Source organism: Juglans regia, chromosome 6 (assembly GCF_001411555.2).
Source record: "Juglans regia cultivar Chandler chromosome 6, Walnut 2.0, whole genome shotgun sequence".
Classification (NCBI taxonomy): Eukaryota; Viridiplantae; Streptophyta; class Magnoliopsida; order Fagales; family Juglandaceae; genus Juglans; species Juglans regia.
In genome coordinates this window covers 35,402,353-35,427,058 of record NC_049906.1, presented here as the reverse complement: position 1 = coordinate 35,427,058, position 24,706 = coordinate 35,402,353, and the positions used below count along the sequence as shown (strand labels likewise).

Genomic DNA, 24,706 nt, shown 5'->3' with positions numbered 1-24,706 from the left:
TATACATATATAATTAATTTATCTATATATAAATTATTTTAAAACAGTATCTAAAATATTATTGGTTTCAAAATATTTCATTCCAATACTTCGACGAAAACGTTACAATTCAAAACTTAGCTCATGGGCCATGGCTTCCCCTTGGATCGGCAACACCGAGTGTTGTGGGAATGCAATATGGGCTCCGCTGATCATATTATTCAATCCCTATATATCTAGCTAGCTGCTAGGAGACCCCACTAATAAAAAAATAAGTCTGCCCATATAAATATATCAGGCCATTACAACAGTACCAGTACGCAAGATATAAAATTAAGGGACACCCTAGACCTAAAAAGAACATTAATTAGATATTTAATTATCATAAATGCCTGCATCCACATGGTTATTGGTTCGCTACTAGCTACTTAAGCCAATTAAGCGTACGTGTTACTTGTTAAGAACATAATACATAGAATTAAATCTATTTCTTCTAATTAACTAATTAACATTTTAAAAAAGTGATGATTTTATATAATATTAAAGTTAAATTCCGAGACCGAATCATAACTATGTAACTCTATTTCATTTAAATTATATTCCACGTGTTGAATCTATTGAATCTATTGATTGGGGATGAGAAGTACTGTTAAAAATATAATATAAATAATTAAATTTAAATATTTTCTTTAATTTAAACATTTGAACAAGTACTCATGTATGAGTTGTACTTAAAAAGTAATGAGGAATTAGTGTCTGATGAATTAGATATGGGACGCCAGTTTAATTATAAACCCCATTGAGGTTTGGTGGTAAATTTGCCAATTGGTCATGCACGCTATATTGCTATATATCGCACATCATATATAAGTCGGAATTATTTTATTTTTAAGTCGGTAAATAAAACATATTATATATAATTTAAATATTAAGATTTAATTTATAAAATTTAAAATTAAAACTATTTTTTAAATCAAATTATATTATATAATCACTGTAATATTCACATTGGCTTATAAATAATTTTTTTTAATTTATATAAGTCGATCGGGATCAGGATCGATTGTATATATAAATTCCCATCTCGATCGTACGTACGTTTCGAGGTTAATTCTCAAGTACTTCTTAAAGGACACAAAACTTTAAAACCTATTTCTTTAGCAGCTAGGACCCATTATTGTTTACCTACAATTTTCATCTTGATCAAATATATAGGTGGTTGAATATTTCCATGTGAAAAGTCAACATTTTAGGGATTCCTATATATATATATATATATATATAATATACATGTTAACCCTAAGATAAAACCATGCTGCTGCTATAGCCAATTGATCAATAGCTTTTTTAAAAAACAAAATAAATAAATATATATATATATATATTCAACATGATTTATAGATCATATAAAATATAAAAAAAAATGAGAAATAAAATAAAGGAGATTTTTTTAAATCAACTATTTATTTATTTGCAACGAAATATTTGTAAAGAAAATATATGATCATCTTGGTAGAAAATGGTAATTTTTTATAATAAATAACTCGTCATAAATAAATATTTTTTTTTTTTGTAGTGACTATAAATTTTGGGACATTATTTATAGGAAAATACTTTAGTCATAAAGTGATTATATAAAAATAAATTTATAAACTGTTGTAACTTGATGTGGCATGTCAGATTATAAAGTTATTTTTATTATAAAGTAGATCTATTAACCGATTTCATGAAATCATATCAGTTTATGAGTTTACTTTGTGTAATTTCTTTATGTTTATAATAGTTATCTTGTTTATAAGATTAATTAGGATAATAGAATTGTAACTAGATATGATTGAAACAGCACATGATAGCTAGCTGCACAAAGTTAGGTGAGGACAAGAAGAAAATGACAATAAGAGCCGGTTAAAGACGGTCACAAACTACCTCCTGCATGCGCCGGCCGGCCGCTATCTCTTTACATGCCAGCACATAGTTTCCTAGCATTCTTGTGCCTCTCTGGCCTCCTTGTAATCCCCTTTTAAAAACCTTCTCTTTGGAGGACTCGGTAATATATCTGAGTTTTGAACTCAAATCCCCTCCCCTCCCCTCCCCCCGGACTTTCTTGTTTATTGACTTGCGTTCAGAGCTTTCATGGCTAAATTATCACTGCAAAACCAGAGAAAAAATGCAAACATCAGCAGTACTAATAATGTCAATAACGCCATCAAAAAGGTGAAACGAACAAGGAGAAGTGTGCCAAGAGACTCTCCTCCTCAACGTAGCTCCATATATCGAGGGGTTACTAGGTGATCATCAAGAACGCATGCATGCACTTCATATTATACATGATATTTGTTTCATTATGATCATCATCATGTTCTTGATCATTTTATGTTTTCTTGATAATTTCGTTTTGTTTTTCTGAACTGGGTTGAGTCGTGATATTGATCATGTCAGGCATCGCTGGACAGGCAGATATGAAGCTCATTTGTGGGATAAGAACTGTTGGAATGAATCCCAGAACAAGAAAGGACGGCAAGGTTCATAATCTGATCCATCTACACACCTTAATTTTCTTATAATATTCAATTATAGAGCTTTTATTGACGGTATTTTGCTTTCTTTTCCTTTTGGGTTTTGGCGTGTCGTTGATTTGGTTGGGATCTTACTCGAATGCGCGCAGTCTACCTGGGTATGTATCATCACTTCTGCTTAATTCATGCAATATCTTGGAAAGCAAAATTAAAACACGCAGAAAATGTCGACTAGGATATTCAGAGATACTTTGAGTGCAATTTTGTTTGTATTTTCAATGTTTTCATGTGCTGTACGTTGATCAATTTTTTAGGTGCCTATGATGATGAAGATGCAGCAGCACATGCTTATGACCTAGCAGCACTGAAATATTGGGGTCAAGAAACCATTCTCAACTTTCCGGTACTTATATATACAATTGTTTCATTGATCATGTTAGAGTACACTGGAAAAGTATTTAAGCCGGGAAGAAACTGATGATCAATATATATCATGATCATGAACAATTGCAGTTATCAACGTACGAGAAAGAACTGCATGAAATGGAAGGTCTGTCAAGAGAAGAATATATTGGATCATTACGAAGGTTTTGTATCTGCATCTACGTTCAATTTTTAGGGTAAAAAATATTGCAAAATTTTCAATTAATTTAATTGATTTAGATCTGCATGATCATGTTGAACTTTCAGGAAAAGCAGTGGTTTTTCTCGAGGAGTTTCGAAATATAGAGGTGTTGCAAGGTGATCATTATTCAAATCCATCTTTTATTAAACGATCATAATATATTATCTCTAAGATAATAAAATATTAAAATTTTCCAAATTTCAATTGAGACATGTAGTACTTTTCCCTACACTTTCATGAATTAGCCTAATTAATAAAAGCTAGCCAACTAAATAATATGTTCAACCCAAACAAGCCCTTAACCTCAAGTAATATAAATTAATCTTTTTGGGATTTACAATATGGATGGCTTCCCATGCATGACCGTTCTAAAAATTCATTATAGGTTTGTGGAGTAATAGTATTGAATGCTATATATAAATGACTTTGAATATTTTACCACTAACACCATGAGTTATGAGAGTCTCATTGTAAAGGACGGCGGGAATACATTATTATTATGAGGTCCACAATGCCACTTTTCGTAACGGCTCTAAATAAGTCAAATGAATTTTATAAAAGTAAACTTATAAATTTACATTACTTGTTACGGTACGTTTGGGTAGTGAGAAGTGTTGAGAATGTTTGTAAATAGTAGTGAAAAAATAATAATAAAATATTTAAATAGTAGTAAAAAGTAGGTGAAAAGTAATAAATAGTAAAAAAGTAGATAAAAAATAATAATAAAATAAAGAATAGTAGTGAGAGTACTTGAAGTACTCTCACTTGCCAAACACAGCTACATGATACGTCAGATTATAAGGTTGTTTTTTTTTTTTTGTAAAATAAATTTAACATATCACATGAAACTATATCGATTTGTGATGATCAATTTATTTTTGTAAAATCTCTTTATAACTATAGCGCTTCTAAAAAGTATTGCACAAGTATATTAATGTAGCATGATCTTCCTGCTACCTCAATCTTTCTCTTGGTATACTTGTAAATTTGACATGTCGTTTTCTTTAATGTCATCGAGCAGACATCATCACAATGGAAGATGGGAAGCTCGGATTGGCAGGGTCTTCGGAAACAAATATCTCTATCTTGGGACATATGGTATTAATATTTTCTCCTTTCTCGATCTAATTTCATTTTCTAACATGATTAAGAATATATATATATATATATATATATATATATATATAATAAAAAGATGAGTAGTGGTCTGATGAGCTTTAGGTGTACAAATCTTGTGCATACTCTTTATAAAAAGGTAGATTTTATTGAAAAAAATGATTTATTTTTATATTTTTATAGTGGGGTTTACTTTTTTACAAAGAGTTTACACATGACTTATATACTTAGAACGCGTGTACAAATTGTGTTACTATAAAAAATTTAAACCAAAGTTTTCATAAAATAAGAATACATGCATATTAATATAACATAAGTTTACAAGCACGACGCCTAGCTTGTTCGTGACTGATTTTGAAATATTTTGATCTAGGGCTTTTGCAAAATAATGACCACTTTTTTTTGTTCCGGACTATTTCTTAATTTCCCAAATATTTAATTTAAATACTGTTATATATTGGGTCTCATCAATGAAAAAACTCCTTTAATTTGTTTTTTTCTAATTAAGCGCAATAAAGGCAGTGGACAAAGCGAATGGACAAAGCGAGTAATTACTAATTACCAGAGAAAAAGACAAGCTTTCAGATTTCCTTTATAATTATGCATGCATGCTTCGAAACCATCTCATCATGTTTAATTATCTCAACTCATGTGTTCATTTAGGACAAACAAATACTTCTAGTTTTTATTTTTTATTTTTTATTTTATATATATATATTTTAATATTAATGCATGATATATCACCAAGGATCGATCATGATGTCCCTTCTGTTTGTACATTAAAAAATAAATCAAAATCAAAATTTTGTCAGGAAGTTCATGATGATGATGAGCCATAATTTTAAGCAAAAATGGATTATTTTAACAAATGCAAAAGAATTATATATGGATTATGTTACATCTTTTTCTGATCATCATCATCATCATGTATATCTTGATCTTTTGCAGCTACCCAAGAAGAAGCTGCTGCTGCATATGATATGGCAGCAATAGAATATCGTGGGCTCAATGCAGTCACCAACTTCGATCTCAGTCGTTATATCAAATGGCTTAAACCTGACAGTACTAATAATGATCTTAACGATGACTTATACAATCCCTGTGTGGATATCATCAACCCTAATGTGGATGCTAATACTTTGACATCAAACCCTAATCAAGAACTTGGTTTAAGTTTCTTCATGAACAACCAACAAACATACAACTCAGGAGATGATCAGACGTCGACCTTGCAGTTGAATCAGCCAAAGCCAGCCAATACTGCCACATCGGCACTAGGGCTTCTTCTTCAGTCCTCAAAGTTTAGGGAAATGATGGAGATGACATCAATGGCTGACTACCCATCAATGCCATCGGATCAATCTAATTTTACACAGTGCACGTCGTTTCCTGAGGACATTCAAACATACTTCGATCAGTCCCATGATCACTCTGGTACTATTGTTTTTGGTGAAGGAGACAGTAATATCTTCAATGACCTTAACACACTTCTGCCCCCAATATTTCACAGTGATGATTTTGATGCTTAGAGGAGGAAGATGATCAGAATAAGTACTGGAATAGATAATGGGTGAGGGGAGATCGTTGGTTTCTTTTTAATTACGAAATATATATACCATTTTGGCTTTTTTGTGGTTATATATGAAAGCTGACTTGATGAATATGGCTTAATTAGGTAAGTCGTCACGAGGTTAAGATTGATTTTCCACTTTTCTTTAGAGAGGGAAATTAATAGGCTAAAGTATAGATTTGGTTCATTCCTTGATTAATGTAGATGTAAAGAAGAATAAGCCTTACTTCGTAATCTTCATTATTTTCTTGAATCAATATTGATTAAGTATTTGAGTTTTCGACTCATTTTTGTTATCGTGCATGAGGGCTTATTGATGGGATCAATAATACTCGCGTGTGCCCAATATGATCCGAATAGATATCATGTGTTGTAAGTTTGGACTATATTTTTTGTTCACGATGGGATTTTTTTTTTTTTTTTTTTATGGAAACAGACTCATTTCATTAATGAATCGAAGTTACAACTGTGACTTATCAATACATGAAAAATCCAACACATGAAAAATCCAGACTATAAGCCAAACTACGCATCAGCTCTAGGGCTTCCCCACACACAAATTCCTTTGTGGCGGATATTGTCTTAACTTCTAAATAAAATCTCTCATAATAGAGAAAGCGCTCTGTAAAACAGAACTTAAAGACTCCCTCTATCCTCCCAGGGAAGAAGAGTATGAGATACTGCTATGAACACAAAATCCAATAGCTTATTCCTATTTTATTAAAAACTAAACTAACAAAAAACTACAAATAAACACATTAACAACTACAAGACCACAAGCACTGGTGAGACCCCAGACGTCACACCCACCGCAAGTATCGGCATCTCGAGCCTTGATGGAACGAGCACCCAGCTCACGCATGAACCACAACAGTTCGGCCGTACGATCACCGGTCGTAGCATCGCCCACCACTCTCGAAAGGCTCTTGCCCTAGATTACGTCCGATCCAAAAGCCCAACACCTCACTCGGGTCAACAAAAAGCAACAACAAAAACAGAAAAACTAAACAACTACAAAACACTGAAACATAAACAAGAAAGAAACAGGAAAAAAAAAAGGATGAACAATGCACAATGGTTCGGCAGTGGCTCCTGCATAACACTGTTCACTATGGGAGGAAAGTCGACGGTCAGACTTAAAAGTCCTGGAGTTAGAGGTTCTATAGAAACCGAGCATGGCGTCGACAGAGGGCTCCTCGGTGGCGTGTGATGGCCACCCATCGACGATATCCAAAAACTTCGTCCGGAGCGTGCAGGCTACGCTCCACTCCGATGGATGCCAGATTTGGAGGTCTTGAAGATTGGCGGTTGGGCGTCATGTCGGTGGGGCGCATGTAGAAGTGCGACGGCTAGAAAGACTCGGATGGCGATCCTCCTTATTTGGCCTAAAAAACACAAAACAAAACCAAAAATACTACACAGAAATAAAATGGACAGAGAAAAAGAGGGGGGGGGGGGTTTAGAGAGAAGGGAGAGAGTTTTTTCTAGAGAGAGATCATAGGGAGAGTGCTTATTATTCACGATGGGAATTAAGTCTATTGATTAACCTTATTTTTTATAAAAGTAATGTTAGACACAGTTTTGAGTGTGTAAGCATTGCAACTCATTTCGAAAAAAAAATGAGGTTCACAATTAAAAAATAATTTTTTTATGTGGATCCCAGATTTACTCAATTTTTTAAAAAGTATTGTGTGAGACCTACACACACTACAAGAAATAAGCATATTTCCGGCGATTAAAGTCACCGCAAATAATCAGGTAAATCGTCGGAATTTCTCAATTCAGCTAAAACAGATTGCCAAAATATCGCCGCTTCTAAAGAGCCAAGTAAAACTTGATCCGACGACTTTTGAAATTGACAGAAATATTGACCTTTACCGGCGATTAAACTTGACGCAAATATGATACATCATCGTCAATACAAATTTTGAAAATTGTCGCTAAACTATGTTTTCGGCGATTATGTGTAGTAGGAAATACTTAATATTTGCAGCAAATATGTGTCGCCGCAAATATTTAACACAATTAAGGGCGATGGTTGAATATCGCCGCAAATGGTTATATGGCGAGTTAAAAATTGTCGAAACTACTTTGTGGCAGTTTTCCCTGCCGTCCTTAATGTAGTTACGGTGACTTTGTTTCGCCGGAAATAGTTGTTTAAAACCACTTTTGTCTGGTCTTATTTTGTCCTACTTGATTTTTTTTTTTTTTTTCTGATATTTGTTTATTTCATGACAGTTTATTTCTTGCTAATAAATTAAAAATACTAGATTTAGAGAAATTTATATTTGATTACCAGCATATATGTCAACATCATTCAAATAACCTCGACGTATATCTTTTCTACTCAAAAGATATTACGTCTTAAGTTTAACACAATATAATCCAACATATCACAGTGAAATATAAATTTAAAGTGTTTTTCTTTCTATCCATAAATGTCAAGCTAACAACAAGTTGTCTTCATTAATGCACCAACCCAAAGAAAGGGGAATGCAGATTGCACCTCTCTTTTGAATTCCTCAAGTGATTGACCATAAATATCTCTTGGTCTAGAAACCTCTTAACAATGGCCATTTCCTATGGAACCAAATAATGATAATAAAATCAAAATATAAAGCTTCTAAAGAAATGCAAACAACATAACAAATATGAAACTAGAAGACTACAAAATAACAAGTGAAGTTCAACCAAGACTAGAAGAGATATTTTTTTCTAGGTTGTAGGGAATGCTTAGGTTGCGGAGCAATGACGATTTGTCACGTTCTATTATAAGTAGAATCCAACCCAATTCTAAGCTTACTTCCAAAAAGTTGTACAAAGCTTTGCAACCTAACTTATGCAGATGACACCACTCCAAAAGATATTCAAAACCATCCAACTTCTTAGCTTTTCAACTCTCCAATAACCCTCGACAATCCAGATTTTTGGTCTAATTATAAGTAATACTCTTTAACTTTATTAAAAGCAACCTGAAAAATTAGCTGTTTAGCGCTTGCTTTTCCATGTCATGTATCTGGTTGATAGAGAGGAATGAAGTGATAACAAACCCTGCTCATTTTCTTTTCTTTATGGGATTTAACCATTCACAAGTTAATGAGAAACAACACTATCCAAGGTAAAAGCACTCTCACATATTCAGTTCTTTACCCTATGCAGCATAAGAATGTGAGTTTGGCAAAAGAGCATTGGGAAAAGCTGTTACTTACTCAACACTCACATAGTTACAATAGAAAGGAACAAAAATTGTTTAAAAAATAAAAAATCCAAAAGCACCACAAAAAAAAAAATGGTTCTACACAAGACCTACAAAAGAGAGTTTGTGTCATAGCAGATACAAGAAACAAACCTCCACAAATCAAAGAAAGATGGCCCAGATCAGTTCTCAAACTCTAATGTTGATGATATAATATCTCAAAGCATAAATGAAACTAAAAGATAAAGCATTCAAGTGGGAGATTCACTTGACCTTGTTTGCAATTGGACCTTGTGCAGGGTAAGGTTTTTCATTGTGTAAATGGTGGAAGTCATAAGCAACTTTGGCATCCATTCATGCATGATAAAATATAAATGATCAAAAGTTCTGTGTAAGAAAGAATTTCAAAAGGCTACTATTGAGACCAAAGGCTTACAAACAAACTTCACACAAGTGGCTGGTGTTTCCTAGTTTAGTTTCTTGGTGAGAAATGTTCTGAAAGCATAATGGATATATCTATGACCATAATCACCAGTAAGGAATTATTGCGCATGTGAACTTCCACGCGTACGACATTCAGTTCTACAATGTATAACACATCCATTGGACACCAGTAAAGCAGGCTACGTATGTACTGATAACTTACCTTCTTGTAGCAGTTTGAACATACATTGATGACCAAGAACTTCCAAGTGACTACTTGGTGGCAAGAGCAGAGTATATCTTGTGACATAAACTACAAAATATCCTCAAAACCTTAAAATATACTACATACTCCATGCCAGTAACTTATATACAAAAGCTGGGTTATGAAGATTTCTAGAGACATTTTGTTGCTATATTACTTTAACTTTTATCTCCTTATCAAAATTCATAAAAAATTGTTACCCTCAGAGTTTTTAACTAGCTATGCAGGTCCTTGTTTATTTTAATTTGTGTAGAAATTTGAAAAAGTTGTAATGATTAGATGAGAATAATTGTAAAAATAAACATGAATTGTTTGGAAAAAGTTTCCATCTCAAAATTTACATATCATCTAATCCTATCTTATTCCTAAACATCACTCAATTACAAATACTTTCAAACTAATTATTACAACTTTTTCAAACTTTTAAACAAAAAATAAAAATAATTCATCCTTTTCAAATACTTAATAAAAATAATATTAAAAAATAATATTATAAAAATATTTTAATTTTATAATAATTTTTATTTTATCATTTTTTAAATCACATCAAAAATTCAAACTATTTCACTACTATTAACAAATTATGTTATTAATATTTATAAAATTCTCATATTATTTCATCCTATATTCTTCCCAAACGTCATTTAAGTACAACTACTTTCAAACTTCTTTTTGACATAAACCTTAGTGCACGCGCGCACTGCTACCACGAAACACGTTGTTCAGTACGCTCCAACGGCTCCTTCTCCATCCACCGACGACATCGGGTCACCCATTTGAATGACCTGGCGGGCACTCCCGTAAATACACTATATTGAAATTAACTTCTTCGTAATTTCATTTTCCCCTCCTCTTTTCCAACTACAAATTTCAGCTTTCCCGCCCAACCCCCTTCTCTCCCTCTCTCCCTTTCTCCCTCTCCATATACCTATAGATACAGTGCTTCATAGGGTTTTGTTTATGATCCTTAAAAGCATGCCGGATCTCGGTAATCTCTCTCTCTCGGCTTCTCTCGCTCTCACTCGCTGCCCTGCCATCAAGCTGATAACTGATCCACCAGATCTGGGCAATCCTCAGTGCCCTAGCTTGGTCAAGACCCTTGGCGAAGAATGCGATCAGGAGCAAACTTTGAGCTTCCCGGTACTCTGCCAAGGGGAGGTCAACGTTGGGAACGAAATTAGGGCTTTGAGGCGGAATAGGGGCTCGTTGGACCGGGCCAGGAAGGCCTCGAATGGGAAGGGCTTGGAGGACCACGTGAAGACTTGGGTTCAGAAGAAGATGGAATCGGGGGTTCCCGAATCGAGGTGCTGTCTTCCTTTCCTCATCGGCGCTAAAAAAATGGTAATTTCTTGTGTCTTTGGGGCGCTTTTCCCCATTTCTGTTTGGGTGCTGAGGAAACGGGGAAAAAAGCAAGGATCTATATACAAAAGAACATGCTAATTACTCAATGTTTCCTCTTTAGGGTTGAAAGCTTGTTGACGTTATATATAGTAAGAAAAAATAAAGCAATTCTAGAAGAATTTCAAAACTTAATATCGACTCAGGGCCGTAGTGCCCATAAAACAAAACATTAGACCATCCTACCTTGAAGCTAAAAGTAACATTTTCTGAGTCTTCATTAATGGGGGTTTACCATTTAAAAATCGTCGAGGCACATACATTCATGGACATAGATATTTGATTCAAGTAGGTTAAAATGAATGTTAATTTGCCCAATCTTTATACACCTGATGCTTACATGTTTTGCTATATGGAAGTTTATCATTGCAATACAGACTTTATCGTTGCAGTAATGGCAGAACATACTAATGGAGGTATAAAACATATGCTTAGTCACTTTTTAAACTAGGACCTCAGCTTATGCATTAGTCTCTTTGGAAATTCTTGATCTGTAAGACTTCTCCAACATTTTTTTTCATTGAAATGTTTGGAAGGTTTAAGTGCAAATCTTGATTTCAACATGATGCGCATTGTATAATTATCAATCGACTTACTTCTCCTTCTCAATGCCCTGTTGGTACTCATTTCAGGTTGAATGTCTTGTTTGCCATGATCTTATCTACCCTGGGGAAGAGGTGCTGTGCTCTGTTCGTGATTGTCAAGGAGTCTACCATTTAGAATGTGCAAAAGCATTGCTTCAGATCTCTAACCTGAAAAATTTCAAGTGCCCACAACATGTAAAGTCTTATCAAATCCATATTATTTTCTATTATCTTGATTTTGAATGCATACATAATTAATTGTATAGTTTGTCTCAGTGCAACACCAAACACACAACACATATCAATCTTTTATGCACACCTAATGCTAACAAGCTTTCAAACTTTTGGAATACCCACTTTCCTATTATTGGAGTGAAATCGCCTTCCTTTTTAAATGTACCTATGGGTAGGAATAGTTTTAACTCATGTGTAGTCTCTTATCTGCAGTGGAAATTTTGATTTATTATTTTTTTCTCTCATTTTATCCTGTAATTGAGTTGTTGACTTATACACAATTATCAAATCTAGTTACTGGTTTTTTTACCTTTAGAGAGAGACTTTTTTCTGAGCTCTGCTTTTCAGAAGTTAAGGACCTTTATTTATTGCTTCCAAATGTGTCTCCTGTGCATATCTGTTCTATGACTTTTTTCTCTAAATTTTGTTAGTGTCATTGTTCAAGTTAAATCGTTTTTTATTGCTTTCAAATTTGACAACTCTTTTTTTTTTTCTACTTCACATGAAATGAAATTATTGATAAGTGTGCTTTGTTCTTTCTCTTTCAGAATATCTATGCGTTATTTGTTTTATTTATTATAACTACTTTTTTTGGTGGAGCTAATATATGTGAGATATTTTAATGATCAGGCATGCTTCATTTGCAAAAATAGATTATACTGGCGGTGTGTGCAGTGCCCAATGGCATCACATGACAAGTGTGCACCATGGCCTGACACGGTGATGCATTTAGAAGGTCAATCAGGGAGAGCTGTTTGCTGGAGGCATCCTACAAATTGGCGGCTGGATAGGGAGGTCAATTTTTTCTTTCCTCCATCATTTTGATTTCCTGTCAGTTCCCTTTCTAAAATATCTATCTTTTAGGTTATGAAGGCATCCAATCGTCATCACTAGTTTCTATACTATTGAATTATAATGATGATGTGCTGAGATAAAAGGGTCTTAGGTCATTACAATTACAAATAAGAATTCTACGGTACATTTTCTGTTATCAGAAAGTGAGATATTAATGACTCCACTGGTTGGTTCCTTGAGGATGTTCCTTTAGTTAGCATGGATAAGCACTACATGTTTTGTTAAATAGATGTAGCAAAAATGCAGGAAAACATGTATTTTATGAGGAATTCTTTAGTTGTCACGTTCATATTGTAAGATCCATGTAAAAGTTTCTGCAAGTGAAATTTTGTTGAAAATAAAGCTTTTTGTGAAAACTCTGAAGATTTTGTTTTAGTAACTGGAATCCCTTTTACCCTTTCCAACAGTCTGTCATGCTGTACCTGTATTTCATTGTCTATGTATTGCTTCCATTTAATTGCTTCCAAATTCTTTACTAAGGTTGTTAGTACCTAGGGTGCCTGATTCTGATGCATGGATGTGTCTTTATTTGGCATTTGTATCTACCGCACTAGCTAATTTCATGGTTTACCAAAGAGAACCATTGCTTTTGGGTTTGAGTAACATAGATTAAATTTCCTTAAACTATTATCAATATGTTTTGGCTCCTTGTTGAAGTTTTATTCCTTCATTCTTATTTTTGATTGATTAGGCTGGCTGACAGGGCTTATGTGTTGAATGAGCAGCATGCAGCTTGTACAAGTGACATGGAGGTAAAATTCATGAAGAATCTATTAATACAATTGGTTGAAGTCAAATAACATAAGCCTAAGGTACATGAATGCTTCTAATTGAGTACCCTTGTCAGACATGACAATATAGGGTATGTTGGACATACCTGATGTCAAATAATGAGTGCCCAAGAAAGAAAGAGAATCACATTCCTCGAGTCAAATTTTAGAGAGATTGATTTTAAATGTTCCAAGGATCACATAAATTATCTTTGTTACACATGACCCTGTGTGCATGAATACTTCTTCCTGCCCTAACAAAACAGGGCTATGTACGATACTAGGCCCTCACCAAACTATAGAAAGAATGAACAGACCAGATGCAGAGGGAAAATAAAACCTAGTCTAAAATCTTTAATCAGTAATATTCATACTCAATGTGTTCAATATTAAACAACCCATGTGGTTTAGCTTTTGGAAAGATTAGTTCTTTTACTCTAATCTGGAATTTTTTACTCCACGTTGTTTCAATTTTGAGCAAATCAATCACCTTTGTCACTTTATTTAGTCAATTGTTAAAAATGTCATGTCAGCACTAATAACGTAAGAAAAAATAATATACAAAATAAATTTCAAGAAATCAATGCAAAACATAAATGAAAAAAACAGAAAAAAAAACTTATTAATAAGAAGTTTTCATATTGAAAAAGTAAAGGGTGCCCTTCCCCAACAATAGCCAACATGGCCCCCACTAGGCACAACCCAAGGTATGAGGCCTTTGACATCGCCATGAAGCATGCCTTTGTGGATGTCCCTTCTCCCATTGCTCTAGGATGGGTGGTGAACCTCTAGCTCCTCTACAAAGTGTGTTGATGGTGGAGGTCCCTTCCTTTAGTGGTGGATTAGGGCTACAAATGAATTGAGTCGAGCTGAATTCAAACAAGGCGATTAGCATGTGTACTCATTCAAACTCGAATAAAATTTGAATATCCTTGTTTGAACTTGGCTCGTTAACCATTAATGTTGTTTGAATTCTGCTTGAGCTCGACTAAAAATAAACGAACGACTCGAGCTTGAACTCGATTTTTGTTTTGAAAATTTTGATACTTATCTTTTATTAAAATAAAAAAACTTTAAATTTTACAAAAAATTCATACTATTTAACCATTCAACCAAATAGTTTTGATTTGAAAATTATTATGATATAAACCTTTTATAAAATAAATTAACTTCTAGTTGTAAATTAAAAAATGATACATAAGATAAATGTAATAAACTAAATCATTTTACATATGATATATACAAGTTCAAAATGTACAAGACTCGTGTAGGCCTTCTATAAAAAAGTGAACCCCACCAAGAACAAATGTAAAATATTCACGTCTTGGTGGGGCCATTTTTTTACAAAAGGCTTGTGCAAGACTTGTGCATTTAGGGCTTGCTCCTAGCATTACTCTTAATATATATAGATAACATAATAAATCTAAAGTTCTAGTTGTATAATATATTATTATTAAATATAAATTATAGCATACATTACTAAATATTATATTTTTTAGTGTATTAAAAGCATATGATATAAATATATAAGTTATTGTACATATATTACACCATAAGAATATAATAATATACAATTATAAATAATAAGTATAGTCATAACTTATAATATATGTTATCATTTATATTGTATAATGAAAACCATATTGTGTATAAGGTTATTGATATGATTCTTTAATTAAAAAGAAATACCATCAACTTATGTTATGATGTGCATTATATATATGAATTATAGTTAATCAATTAATGTTAATTTGGAAATTGTGTATTTACTTGCATTAATGAAATCTCTTAATACTTATAAAAAAAACTTAATTTGGTAATTGTTTGAAGTAAATGTGTATTCACTCATTCATTTATTACCAAATCAATAGGCAATAATCTATGTAACAAGTAGAAAATTAATATATAACATTAATGTTATATTACATAATCAATTAAATTTATAAAATAAATTGTATTACAAATATAAAATAGCTTGATTTATCATATAACTAGTAATAAAACATACAGCTAAGTACATAAAATATATTCTATATAAAGAATTATACAAGTTATCCTATATTTACTTTGGGAACATAATAAATATTTTAGATAAGGTAAACTATAAATAAATTAATAATATATAATTAAGTATATAAAATACAACTAACATGTAATAAATATAACACATACATATACAATAGATATTACGAGCTTCAAAATGAGCTCAAATGAGTCAAGTCAAGCTTTTATATGAGCTTTGTTTACGAGTCTAAATTTAGTCTAGTCGCGTTTATACGAGTTTTGCTTGTTTAGTATTCAAGCTAATATTAGTGTTTACAAACATCTTATTTATTAAATGAAGCGAATTCAAACCGAGTATGTACGAGCCGAGCTCGAGTTGTTCATGAGCTGCTCTGTTCATTTGCAGCCTTAGAGGTGGACCTTGTTCTAAAGGGGCACCCAGATATTGTTTGGAAATTGTTATTCTTTTGTATTTTTTTAATTGATATTGGTTTTTTAAAAGGGGCAACTGAACATAATCAGCACCACATGGGGGGTCAAACTACATGGATTATTTTAGCATTTTTTTTTACTACATTTACAGCTATAGATCTAATGTGCTTTTTTCATCAATCATAAACCAGTGTCTAACTCTCTCTCTCTCTCTCTTCCCCCCCCCCCCAAAAAAAAAAAAAAAACTCTGGTGAAATTTCAGGAAGTTTTTGGTCGCTTGCCTTTGCCTTATGTCGATGAGGAGTTCAAGATTGACTTAACATGGAAAGACATGGAGAATAAGATGGAGCCACCTCCCTATGTCCACATCAGGCGCAGTATCCTATATCTGTTATGTTTGTCAGTAGTATCAATCACCTAGGCAGATCCTTGCACATATATTAAATAAGTGCAAGTATAGGCAACTTATTGATGAAATAAATAGCTCATTCCATTTTGTCGGGTCTATTATTAATGAGTTCTTTTTTATGATTACCATGGAACTGATCTTAACTGAAAATAGATATTTATCTGGTCAAGAAGAAGCGTAATGGTGCTGCAGCAGATGATATTGGATGCACAAGTTGCAGTACTGTATGCTCTGACGATTGTGTCTGCAGGTCATTTAGGTTTCTTTATTAAAAAATGTGCAGGTCCTTTATTAAAAGAGAAAATACATTATTTTAGATGGAATATTTTTGTAATTTTAAAAAATTTTAAAGATAAAATTGTCTAAACTTTCATTGCAGTCTCCAAATGGAGACGGTATGTAGCATTGCTCTTAAAAAATTAGTTTTATTTTTTATGTGAGTTTTATATTTATTTAATTTTTTCAAAAGGATTGCGAAGCGTTTGTTCATTTTACGACTTCAAATATTATTTCTCTTAATTATATATGTGTAATTTGATAGATGAGTTATTTGTAGCTAGACAAAGTAAGACTGCATATTTATCACATAATGTGACCTGTTTTGCGATTTTGACCATTGCTCCTGCCGTTCTGTTTGGTCTATTTCTCTGCATATTCTATTAGTACACTAATATGAGCTTTCATGTGATAATTCTTTCTAAGCATTTCTTTTGGCAAATTGCTTATGTGGTTGTTTTTTCCCCTTGCCTTGTACATTCTCTAGTTCACAGTGGTGTTAATTTTCCCCTATTCACAATGTTATAGACATTCCAGCTTATTTATCATTTGGTTGTATCGTTTGATAGGGTTCAATGCATAAGCTGCTCTAAGGCTTGTCGTTGCTCAGAAAATTGCACAAACCGGCCATTCCGCAAGGAGAGAAAGATAAATATTGTCAAGGTTAAAATTTTTTACTTTAGGAGGGAGTGCATCATGTTTCTTTACCTCAAACTTAAACTGTTTTGCTATAACTGGTTTACACCTATCAAGGTGCAGCCTGGATTTGACTGATAGAAAAAAGAAGCAGCCTGGATTCGATTTCAGACTTGAAGTTTCCTTGGATTACCTTATACACGATTCTAGTGGGTGGGGCCGTGTATTTGGGGTTCAATCCCTTGGGCTGGGTCCAAAGGGCTCTGCATCATTAAAAAAAATTACTATACATGGTTTTTCCCTTCTTTGTTAGATTTTATGCATTGGAGTTCTTGTTTTCTAAGTTCTGTTACTATTAAATGTTTATCTTCCTTATCAGACAGAATTTTGTGGTTGGGGAGTAGTGGCTGCAGAAAAATTCAATAAAGGCGATTTTATAATTGAGTACATTGGAGAAGGTACTTGTTTTATTTGGCTTAAGCTCAAATTCTCAACAGCCTACATTCCTTTGTTTGCATGTTTTATTTTACTGTCAGTTTGGCTATATTCTCATGAATAAGAATATCTCATAATCAATCATTGCCTTGTTCATTCTCCACCTAAGGGTTGTTAGTGAAAATGTTGAGAAATTTCTTTCTAAAATAAGGTTCCATGCCTTTTTGCGGATTTAAATTAATTAATTCTCCAGTTAGGGGCCCAGACTTGCTAGATTATTCCAACGAATAATAGCGTATGATACTTGATTTTGGTTTATGAAAACATCCTCCCACAGATCTTACAAATTATGAGATATGTGCATCATGCAGTAACTCGGATAAATTTCTGACTTTTTTATGGTTCTCCTGCATGCATGCAAGTCATAATTTAATAATGTAGTAAGCAGATTGGAACCATACCCTACCCTTAATCAATGTAAGTGGGCCCTGTATAAAGTTCATGACTTGAACTGTTAGTACAAGTGGTATTGACATCTCAAACTACATTTACTGATCCATAATGCATTTGATCTTAGATTTTTTTCTTTTTGCAAGTTAATGACATCTTAAACTATATTCGAAAGTTTACGATGTCATATTAAGTCTGGGGTTTGACATTGATTTCTACTACGTCTTTTTGTTTGCAATTCATTGAGAGCCCTAATTAAGTTCATTTTCTGTTTCAGTTATTGATGATGCCTTGTGTGAGCAAAGGCTTTGGGACATGAAATACAGAGGTGCTCAGAATTTTTACATGTGTGAAATTCGAAAGGACTTCACGATTGATGCAACTTTCAAGGGTAATGCGTCTCGGTTTTTGAACCATGGCTGTGACCCCAACTGCATTCTGGAGAAGTGGTTAGTATGATCAGTATTTGTGGCTTTTTATCCTTTTTGGTCCTCATGGATAGTAGGGATAAGTAGGTTCTTCCATACTCGAAGTCAATAGCTCTCGAAGCTATAATGTGTTCACCCAAAATGCATACTGGTGTCTGGAATTGTAAATTATCTTCATTTCTGGATCTTGCTAGCCAAACTTGTTCCTCTGTTTTGGCGATTGCCGTGATACTTGTGAGAAACACTTCTATTGTGGTCTGGTTAATTGCGACCAACATTGGCATTTATTGTACATGAGCAAGAGTCTTTTACTATGGTTCTCTTGAAATTCGTTGTACGTTCTCAATTTTTTCTTGGGAAACTCAATATATTTGAGGTACTCTGACTATGGATTAATGCTTAGGACACATGCTATAAGCGCTTGGATGTATATAGAAAACGTATTTTACAAATTTGGTATTTTGTGTTTCCTAGAGATATGACTGACATGGACACAAAATGCAGACTGGGATATGACTTTCCTGTCTAGTGTTGAACACTTTATTGACTATTTGTGGGCATGTAATGATTAAACAGAAATCTCTATATCATGGATCCTAGTTGTATCATTTGTCCTTATTCAGAAATTTATTGCATTGGCATATTATGTCCATGACCCCTTTCCCAGGGGATTAAGTTACATAGTCTAAAAATGAAAGTTGTGATGATTGGTTGAACAATATCAAAATTTTAGGGTTCTAGAGGTCTTTTCTGCCAGGGATCTCCCATTATTTAAATGAAGTTCTGGCTTTTCCAATGATGTCAGCTTGAGCTGGCCTGGCATCCATTAGCATTCTAACATTAGAGGTGTTTTTATCTGATGAAGATACTGGAGCTTTCACAAGAAAATTGGTCTGACTAATATTTTTCCCTTCCAGGCAGTTTGAGGGGGAAGTGCGTGTTGGTGTGTTTGCTGCGCGGTCAATCGAGGTTGGAGAGCCATTAACGTATGATTACAGGTATAATCCCGATTTATCATTCGTCTGTACAACCCTCCTTTCTGTTGCACTGATCTAATATTAGAAGTTTATTAAAATAAACAATCAAACCCAGCGAGAATACAAGCACAAGCCAACTTAAACAAATATCTGATTGTAAAACAAATCTATAATTACGTACCAGGGTTATAATAATAATAATAATAGTAGTAATAATGGGTACTGTTCTAAAAAAAATTATTACAAGAAAATTGTTTATTTGTGACCAGTTATTTCTAACGAGAATGATTATTTCTTGTTAAAATGAGTCTATTTTTGTTGCAAATAGTCATTATCGTCGTAAATAATTCGTCACAAATGTTTGTTTTTTCTTATAGCCGCCCGTTATCGTTGCAATATATGTTCTTAGGCAGATATTTTTTATGTTCTTAGGCAGATATTTTTTGTAGCACTACTCAAATCATATAGATTGTTGGAGGTAATTTGTTTTATAGTAGGCAATTATTTTGGCACGGGTATAACATCCAGCTTTTGGCATTGTAGATTTGTGCAATTTGGACCCGAAGTGAAGTGCCACTGTGGAGCTTCAAATTGTCAAGGTTATCTCGGGACCAAAAGGAAGATTGGTAAGGTGGAACTTTGCTGGGGGTCAAAACGGAAGAGAACGTCAACCGCTTGCATAGCTATCATAACTGTATGATTTCTATCAACAATATGCTGTAGGTGAGTTAGTAATGTGATATTGTGTTCTGTCGTTTTCCATAAATGTTGGCAAACAGAAAATCAAAAAAAAAAAAAAAAGGGAAAAAGAAAAAGAAAAGAAAACTGAAGAGAGATGTAGAAACTACTCAATCTCATCATTCTTTGGAGTTTCAATACTATTGAGCGATAGGCATCCTCTCCAGATGAAAAGAAAAGAACAACTGTCAGTCTACTATTGTAACTTGTTTGAACTCCTTGTTCCCCCAGCATTAGCATTTTTTTCCCTGTTGGGCCCTGTAACTTTGTGAGGCATACATGTAAAATTGACTACTTCCCACTGTTGTTTGGGGGGGGGGGACGTTCTGAAAGCATTCAAACTTGAGAGGTTCATGGTCAACATCATCGCAATAGAAAGTTATCAAGCAGTTCAATCTGATTCAATTAGCCTGTTCTATTGAGGTTATGTTGAAGAGTCATCTGCTCAATTAGTTTCTTGGTTTTATTATATGTCAGGTATTATGAATGGTATCATATTGAGTGAGTGGGTGATTGTAGTGTTGCGTGGTTGCTAACTTTCGATTGGTTCTTTTAAGTTTGTTATTTTAAGAATGGAAAATTCTACGTTGCCCTCTCAAATGTACTGTAATATAACATTGGCATACTATAATGAAAATGAGATGACTATAATGTATAGCATTGACTCTTTTCTCGAAGGAAAGAGTTATGCTATATATTAAACTCACATCTTACTTTCATAATATTATGCGTTTATATTTATCAACCTTATCAATTGTTAGTTTTTGAAATGGCAATTTGAAGGTATATATATATATATATATTGAATAATGTTACTATTCCGACTCATTTTGTCCCATCATTTTGATTGCTTGTATATTTAATTTTTTTTTACTTAATTAAGGAAATGATTATTATTATTATATTTGTGTATATATATATATATTTTTTTAAAAAATATTTAAATATGTTAAAAAAATATAAAGAAAAAAATAAAAATTGAAATTTGTACTCTCTACTGTCAATGCTGGGTGGCACACTAGTACTTTATATATATAATATTTGTGTAAAGGTTTAAGACCGATCCCCAAATATTAGACCTACCATGATAAATATATGCAGGCTCTACTAAAAAATGAAAAGTATAAGGTTGATAAAACCATGCAATAGCATCTATATATCCAATTTGCATAACAAAGGGACACAAACTGGGACCAGAATATAAAACTATAAGCATAGACATGAAGAATATAGAAAAAGGTATTTACGCATATTGCCTCCTTCCACTGTAACTTTCCTAAATTCCAATGTTCCTTCTGTATCCATAGGATCCAATACTCCAATTGCAATGTGTTATGATATAGGAACCAATACTCCAATTGCAATGTGTTATGATATAGGAACCAATACTCCAATTGCAATGTGTTAGGATCCACACATTACTAAGCAACTAATATTTTCGAATTCATATAATAAAAATATATATACTCATTATATAAATTACCCCTAACTTCAGAATCTTAAGCTAAAAGCTTACCCATTTAATTATTTAATGTTCTTATAATAGCTCTAGGAACATAAATAGGGTAAAAGATTGTATATGTATATATATATATATGCATGAATAAAATACAGCAAAAGGATTAAATTTATCATTTTTTTTATATGTTTAAGTTTTTGAAAAATAAATTCGTTATCTGGGTTTATATTTCCGGAACAAATGATCTTGCAAGTGATGAGACTATTGATAGTTTAAGGAATAAGAAATTTTTGAACCAAAAAATGTAAGAATATTGTGAATGGAATAGAATCTATGGATTGATTTGGAATATTAGCTTACTATCTTGGATATCTACCGTACCTCTTTGCTGAGAAATATTTATTTTTATTTTTTTAGGCATCTTTGCTGGCTGGCTATGGTGATGTGCAAACCTTTTTGAAATCCATAAAGCTTTGTGCTAAAGCAATTCACCTTTGTCCCCTATTGCCAATTGGCTGAGTAAGAGTTTCCCCACAAGGCTAATTCAACTTAAACACACACAGAAAGAGGTTTTATGTAGGGGTGTCAATATAAGACACGACTTGTTAATCCAATATGAATACGACACGATAATAATGGGTTTGAGTTTAATTTTAACGGGTTCAGGTCAAAACGGGTTGACCCGTTAAAATATGATTGCTTAACGAGTTGATAACATGTCAACCTATTTAGATCTGTTATAACCCGTTATGATCCGTTAAGAAATTTAAAGTTACAATTATATCCTTATAGCTAAAAGTAAAATTGTTGAGATTTTAATTTCGATATTTTTATTGTTTGAATTGTAATTTTGGACTTAAAATTAGTTTTATATTTTTTTTTTTATAGATATTGTGATTTTAATATTTATATAAACTTATGCTAAACTTGTCAAACGGGTTAATTTTGTGTTTGTTTAGCCCATTTACATAAACGGGTTGAAATGAGTCGGATCGTGTCATGTTAACATATTTCGTATTATTCACTAACGGATCAGAACAGGTCGGGTCGTGTTAACCCATTATGTTAATAGGTCGTGTTAAGGTTTGAGATTTTGACATGATATGTTTAACAAGTTGTGTTTGGATTGATCCACATAATCTAATATACGTGCCTTGACACAACACAAATATAATCCATTAACACAATTTGACACCCCTAGTTTTATGTGGTTGTATCAAAAGTTCCCATATTACTTGGATCTTGATTGGTCATGAATGCACTACATAATTTATTACAAGCCTTGGTAAACAAAATAGGTTTATACAAAGCATAGGACATGATTAATGCTAACCATATATATGTTTGGGAGATGTTTATTGAGTATAGATAACGTGGTACTTTTATTCTATCACAACACGTTTTATGGCTAAAATCGCTTGCGCGTATAAGTATTAATTATATTTGTCAAAGTGATTTATGATAGAATTAGAGTACCACGTGTCTATATTTCGAGATTACTTAATAATAACATTTTTGTTGAGTGAATTGAGAAAAATATGAGAGGAAAAAGGAAAGAGAAAGAGAACATGAGGGGAAAATAGAGAAACACCAGGCCAGTGAGAAAGGAGGTGAAACCAGAGTTTTAAATACCGTGCCGGGGTAGTGATCAGTAGGGCTATATAAGAACCGGCCAAATTGATTGTTGCCGACACGGACCGGACGTTGGAGTCCAAAACCGACCAAAACCAATGAAGAATCGTCGACCGGAGATAGAAAATAGCTAGAACTGACGTCAGCCAGTTCGGTTCCGATTTGAACCAAGTTCAAACCACTGAACTAGACGATATAATATATATATATATATATTTATTTCTGATATAAAATGATGCCGTTTCACTTAAGTGATTTAAATAGCTTCGTTTTATACCCACCGTTTTGAAAAAATATATATGAAACGACGTTGTTTGCTTTAATACACCAAACACTGTTTTGGGTTAGAGCTTCAGCCTTAACCTCCCGAGCCCCCTTCTCCTCACTTCCTTTGCACCTCTCTCTCTCTCTCTCTCTCTCTCAGATTCTCTCATCTCCCTCTCAACTTTCTCTCTACCCAATGCCATCGATCCATTTAAGATATGTTGATGGGGTTCTTCTTCCGTTGCCATCCCTTTCTCCCTCCATCCATTTGCGTCGTTTCAAGCTCTTTCATCTCCGATTCATTTGAGGTTTGTTGATGAGGTTATTTTAGTTTTTCTAGTGATTTTGTTGTGAGTCTTGTGATATTTGTTGTGAGATTTATTGATGGGTTCTTTTAATTTTTCTAGTTTTTTGTTGATGAGATTTGAGTTTTCTGGATTGGTATTTTGTAATGAGTTTTCGGGCAAGACTTGTAACCGATAAACCAACGGGAACACCAATAAGGTGATGGTAACCAATGAACCAATGGTAATCGACCCCTTGTTAGCGGCTTCGATCAGTATCTCCCTCTGAAAAACACGTCAGTGTGGTTTCGATCCAAAACTACACCGATAGGGTCGGTTTTCACCCCTAGTGATCAGTATAGGGAAGGTATGTATTTCATACTGGGTCAAATACTGGTTGTACCGATGCATTTCGGTCAATACCAGTTGGTTTTCAGTGTATCCGTTGAAATTAGTGGATTTTTGTGATTAATTTTCAATGTATCCACTAATTTTTCAAAATTAGTGATTTCATTCCAATTCTTACATTTAAAACTTTTTTCTTAACTTTTTTTAATCCCATTTTTTTGAGAATTTAAAATCAAATCCTTACTCCCCTTTTCATGATGAAGATGAGTGATTATTTTTTAAATAGTTGGATTGAGAAATTAGAAGTATTATTGAGTTTTATAAATGTATTTTAACTTTTTAAAACTTGTATTGATGTTATTTTGAAATATAATTTATATATATAATTAATTTATTATATATA

The 24,706-nt window shown here is 33.1% G+C and overlaps 2 protein-coding genes across 2 annotated transcripts; both read left to right on the top strand.

Annotated features, from left to right (window-relative positions):
* The first annotated feature begins 1,903 nt into the window (after window positions 1–1,903).
* LOC108989513 (AP2-like ethylene-responsive transcription factor At1g16060) lies at window positions 1,904–6,076 on the top strand. Its single transcript, XM_018963139.2, has 8 exons — window positions 1,904–2,267; window positions 2,419–2,501; window positions 2,645–2,653; window positions 2,810–2,898; window positions 3,009–3,082; window positions 3,186–3,236; window positions 4,142–4,218; window positions 5,185–6,076. Exons 1-8 carry the CDS (start codon window positions 2,113–2,115, stop codon window positions 5,763–5,765), a joined length of 1,119 nt encoding a protein of 372 aa, XP_018818684.1. The 5' UTR covers window positions 1,904–2,112; the 3' UTR covers window positions 5,766–6,076.
* Window positions 6,077–10,585: 4,509 nt separating this feature from the next.
* Window positions 10,586–20,379, top strand: LOC108989501 (histone-lysine N-methyltransferase ASHR3). The gene is made up of 11 exons (XM_018963127.2): window positions 10,586–11,031; window positions 11,721–11,867; window positions 12,537–12,701; window positions 13,487–13,513; window positions 16,230–16,344; window positions 16,530–16,626; window positions 17,222–17,315; window positions 17,668–17,746; window positions 18,451–18,622; window positions 19,519–19,599; window positions 20,122–20,379. The coding sequence occupies exons 1-11, from the start codon at window positions 10,651–10,653 to the stop codon at window positions 20,276–20,278; spliced, it is 1,515 nt and encodes a 504-aa protein (XP_018818672.1). The 5' UTR covers window positions 10,586–10,650; the 3' UTR covers window positions 20,279–20,379.
* Window positions 20,380–24,706: the final 4,327 nt, after the last annotated feature.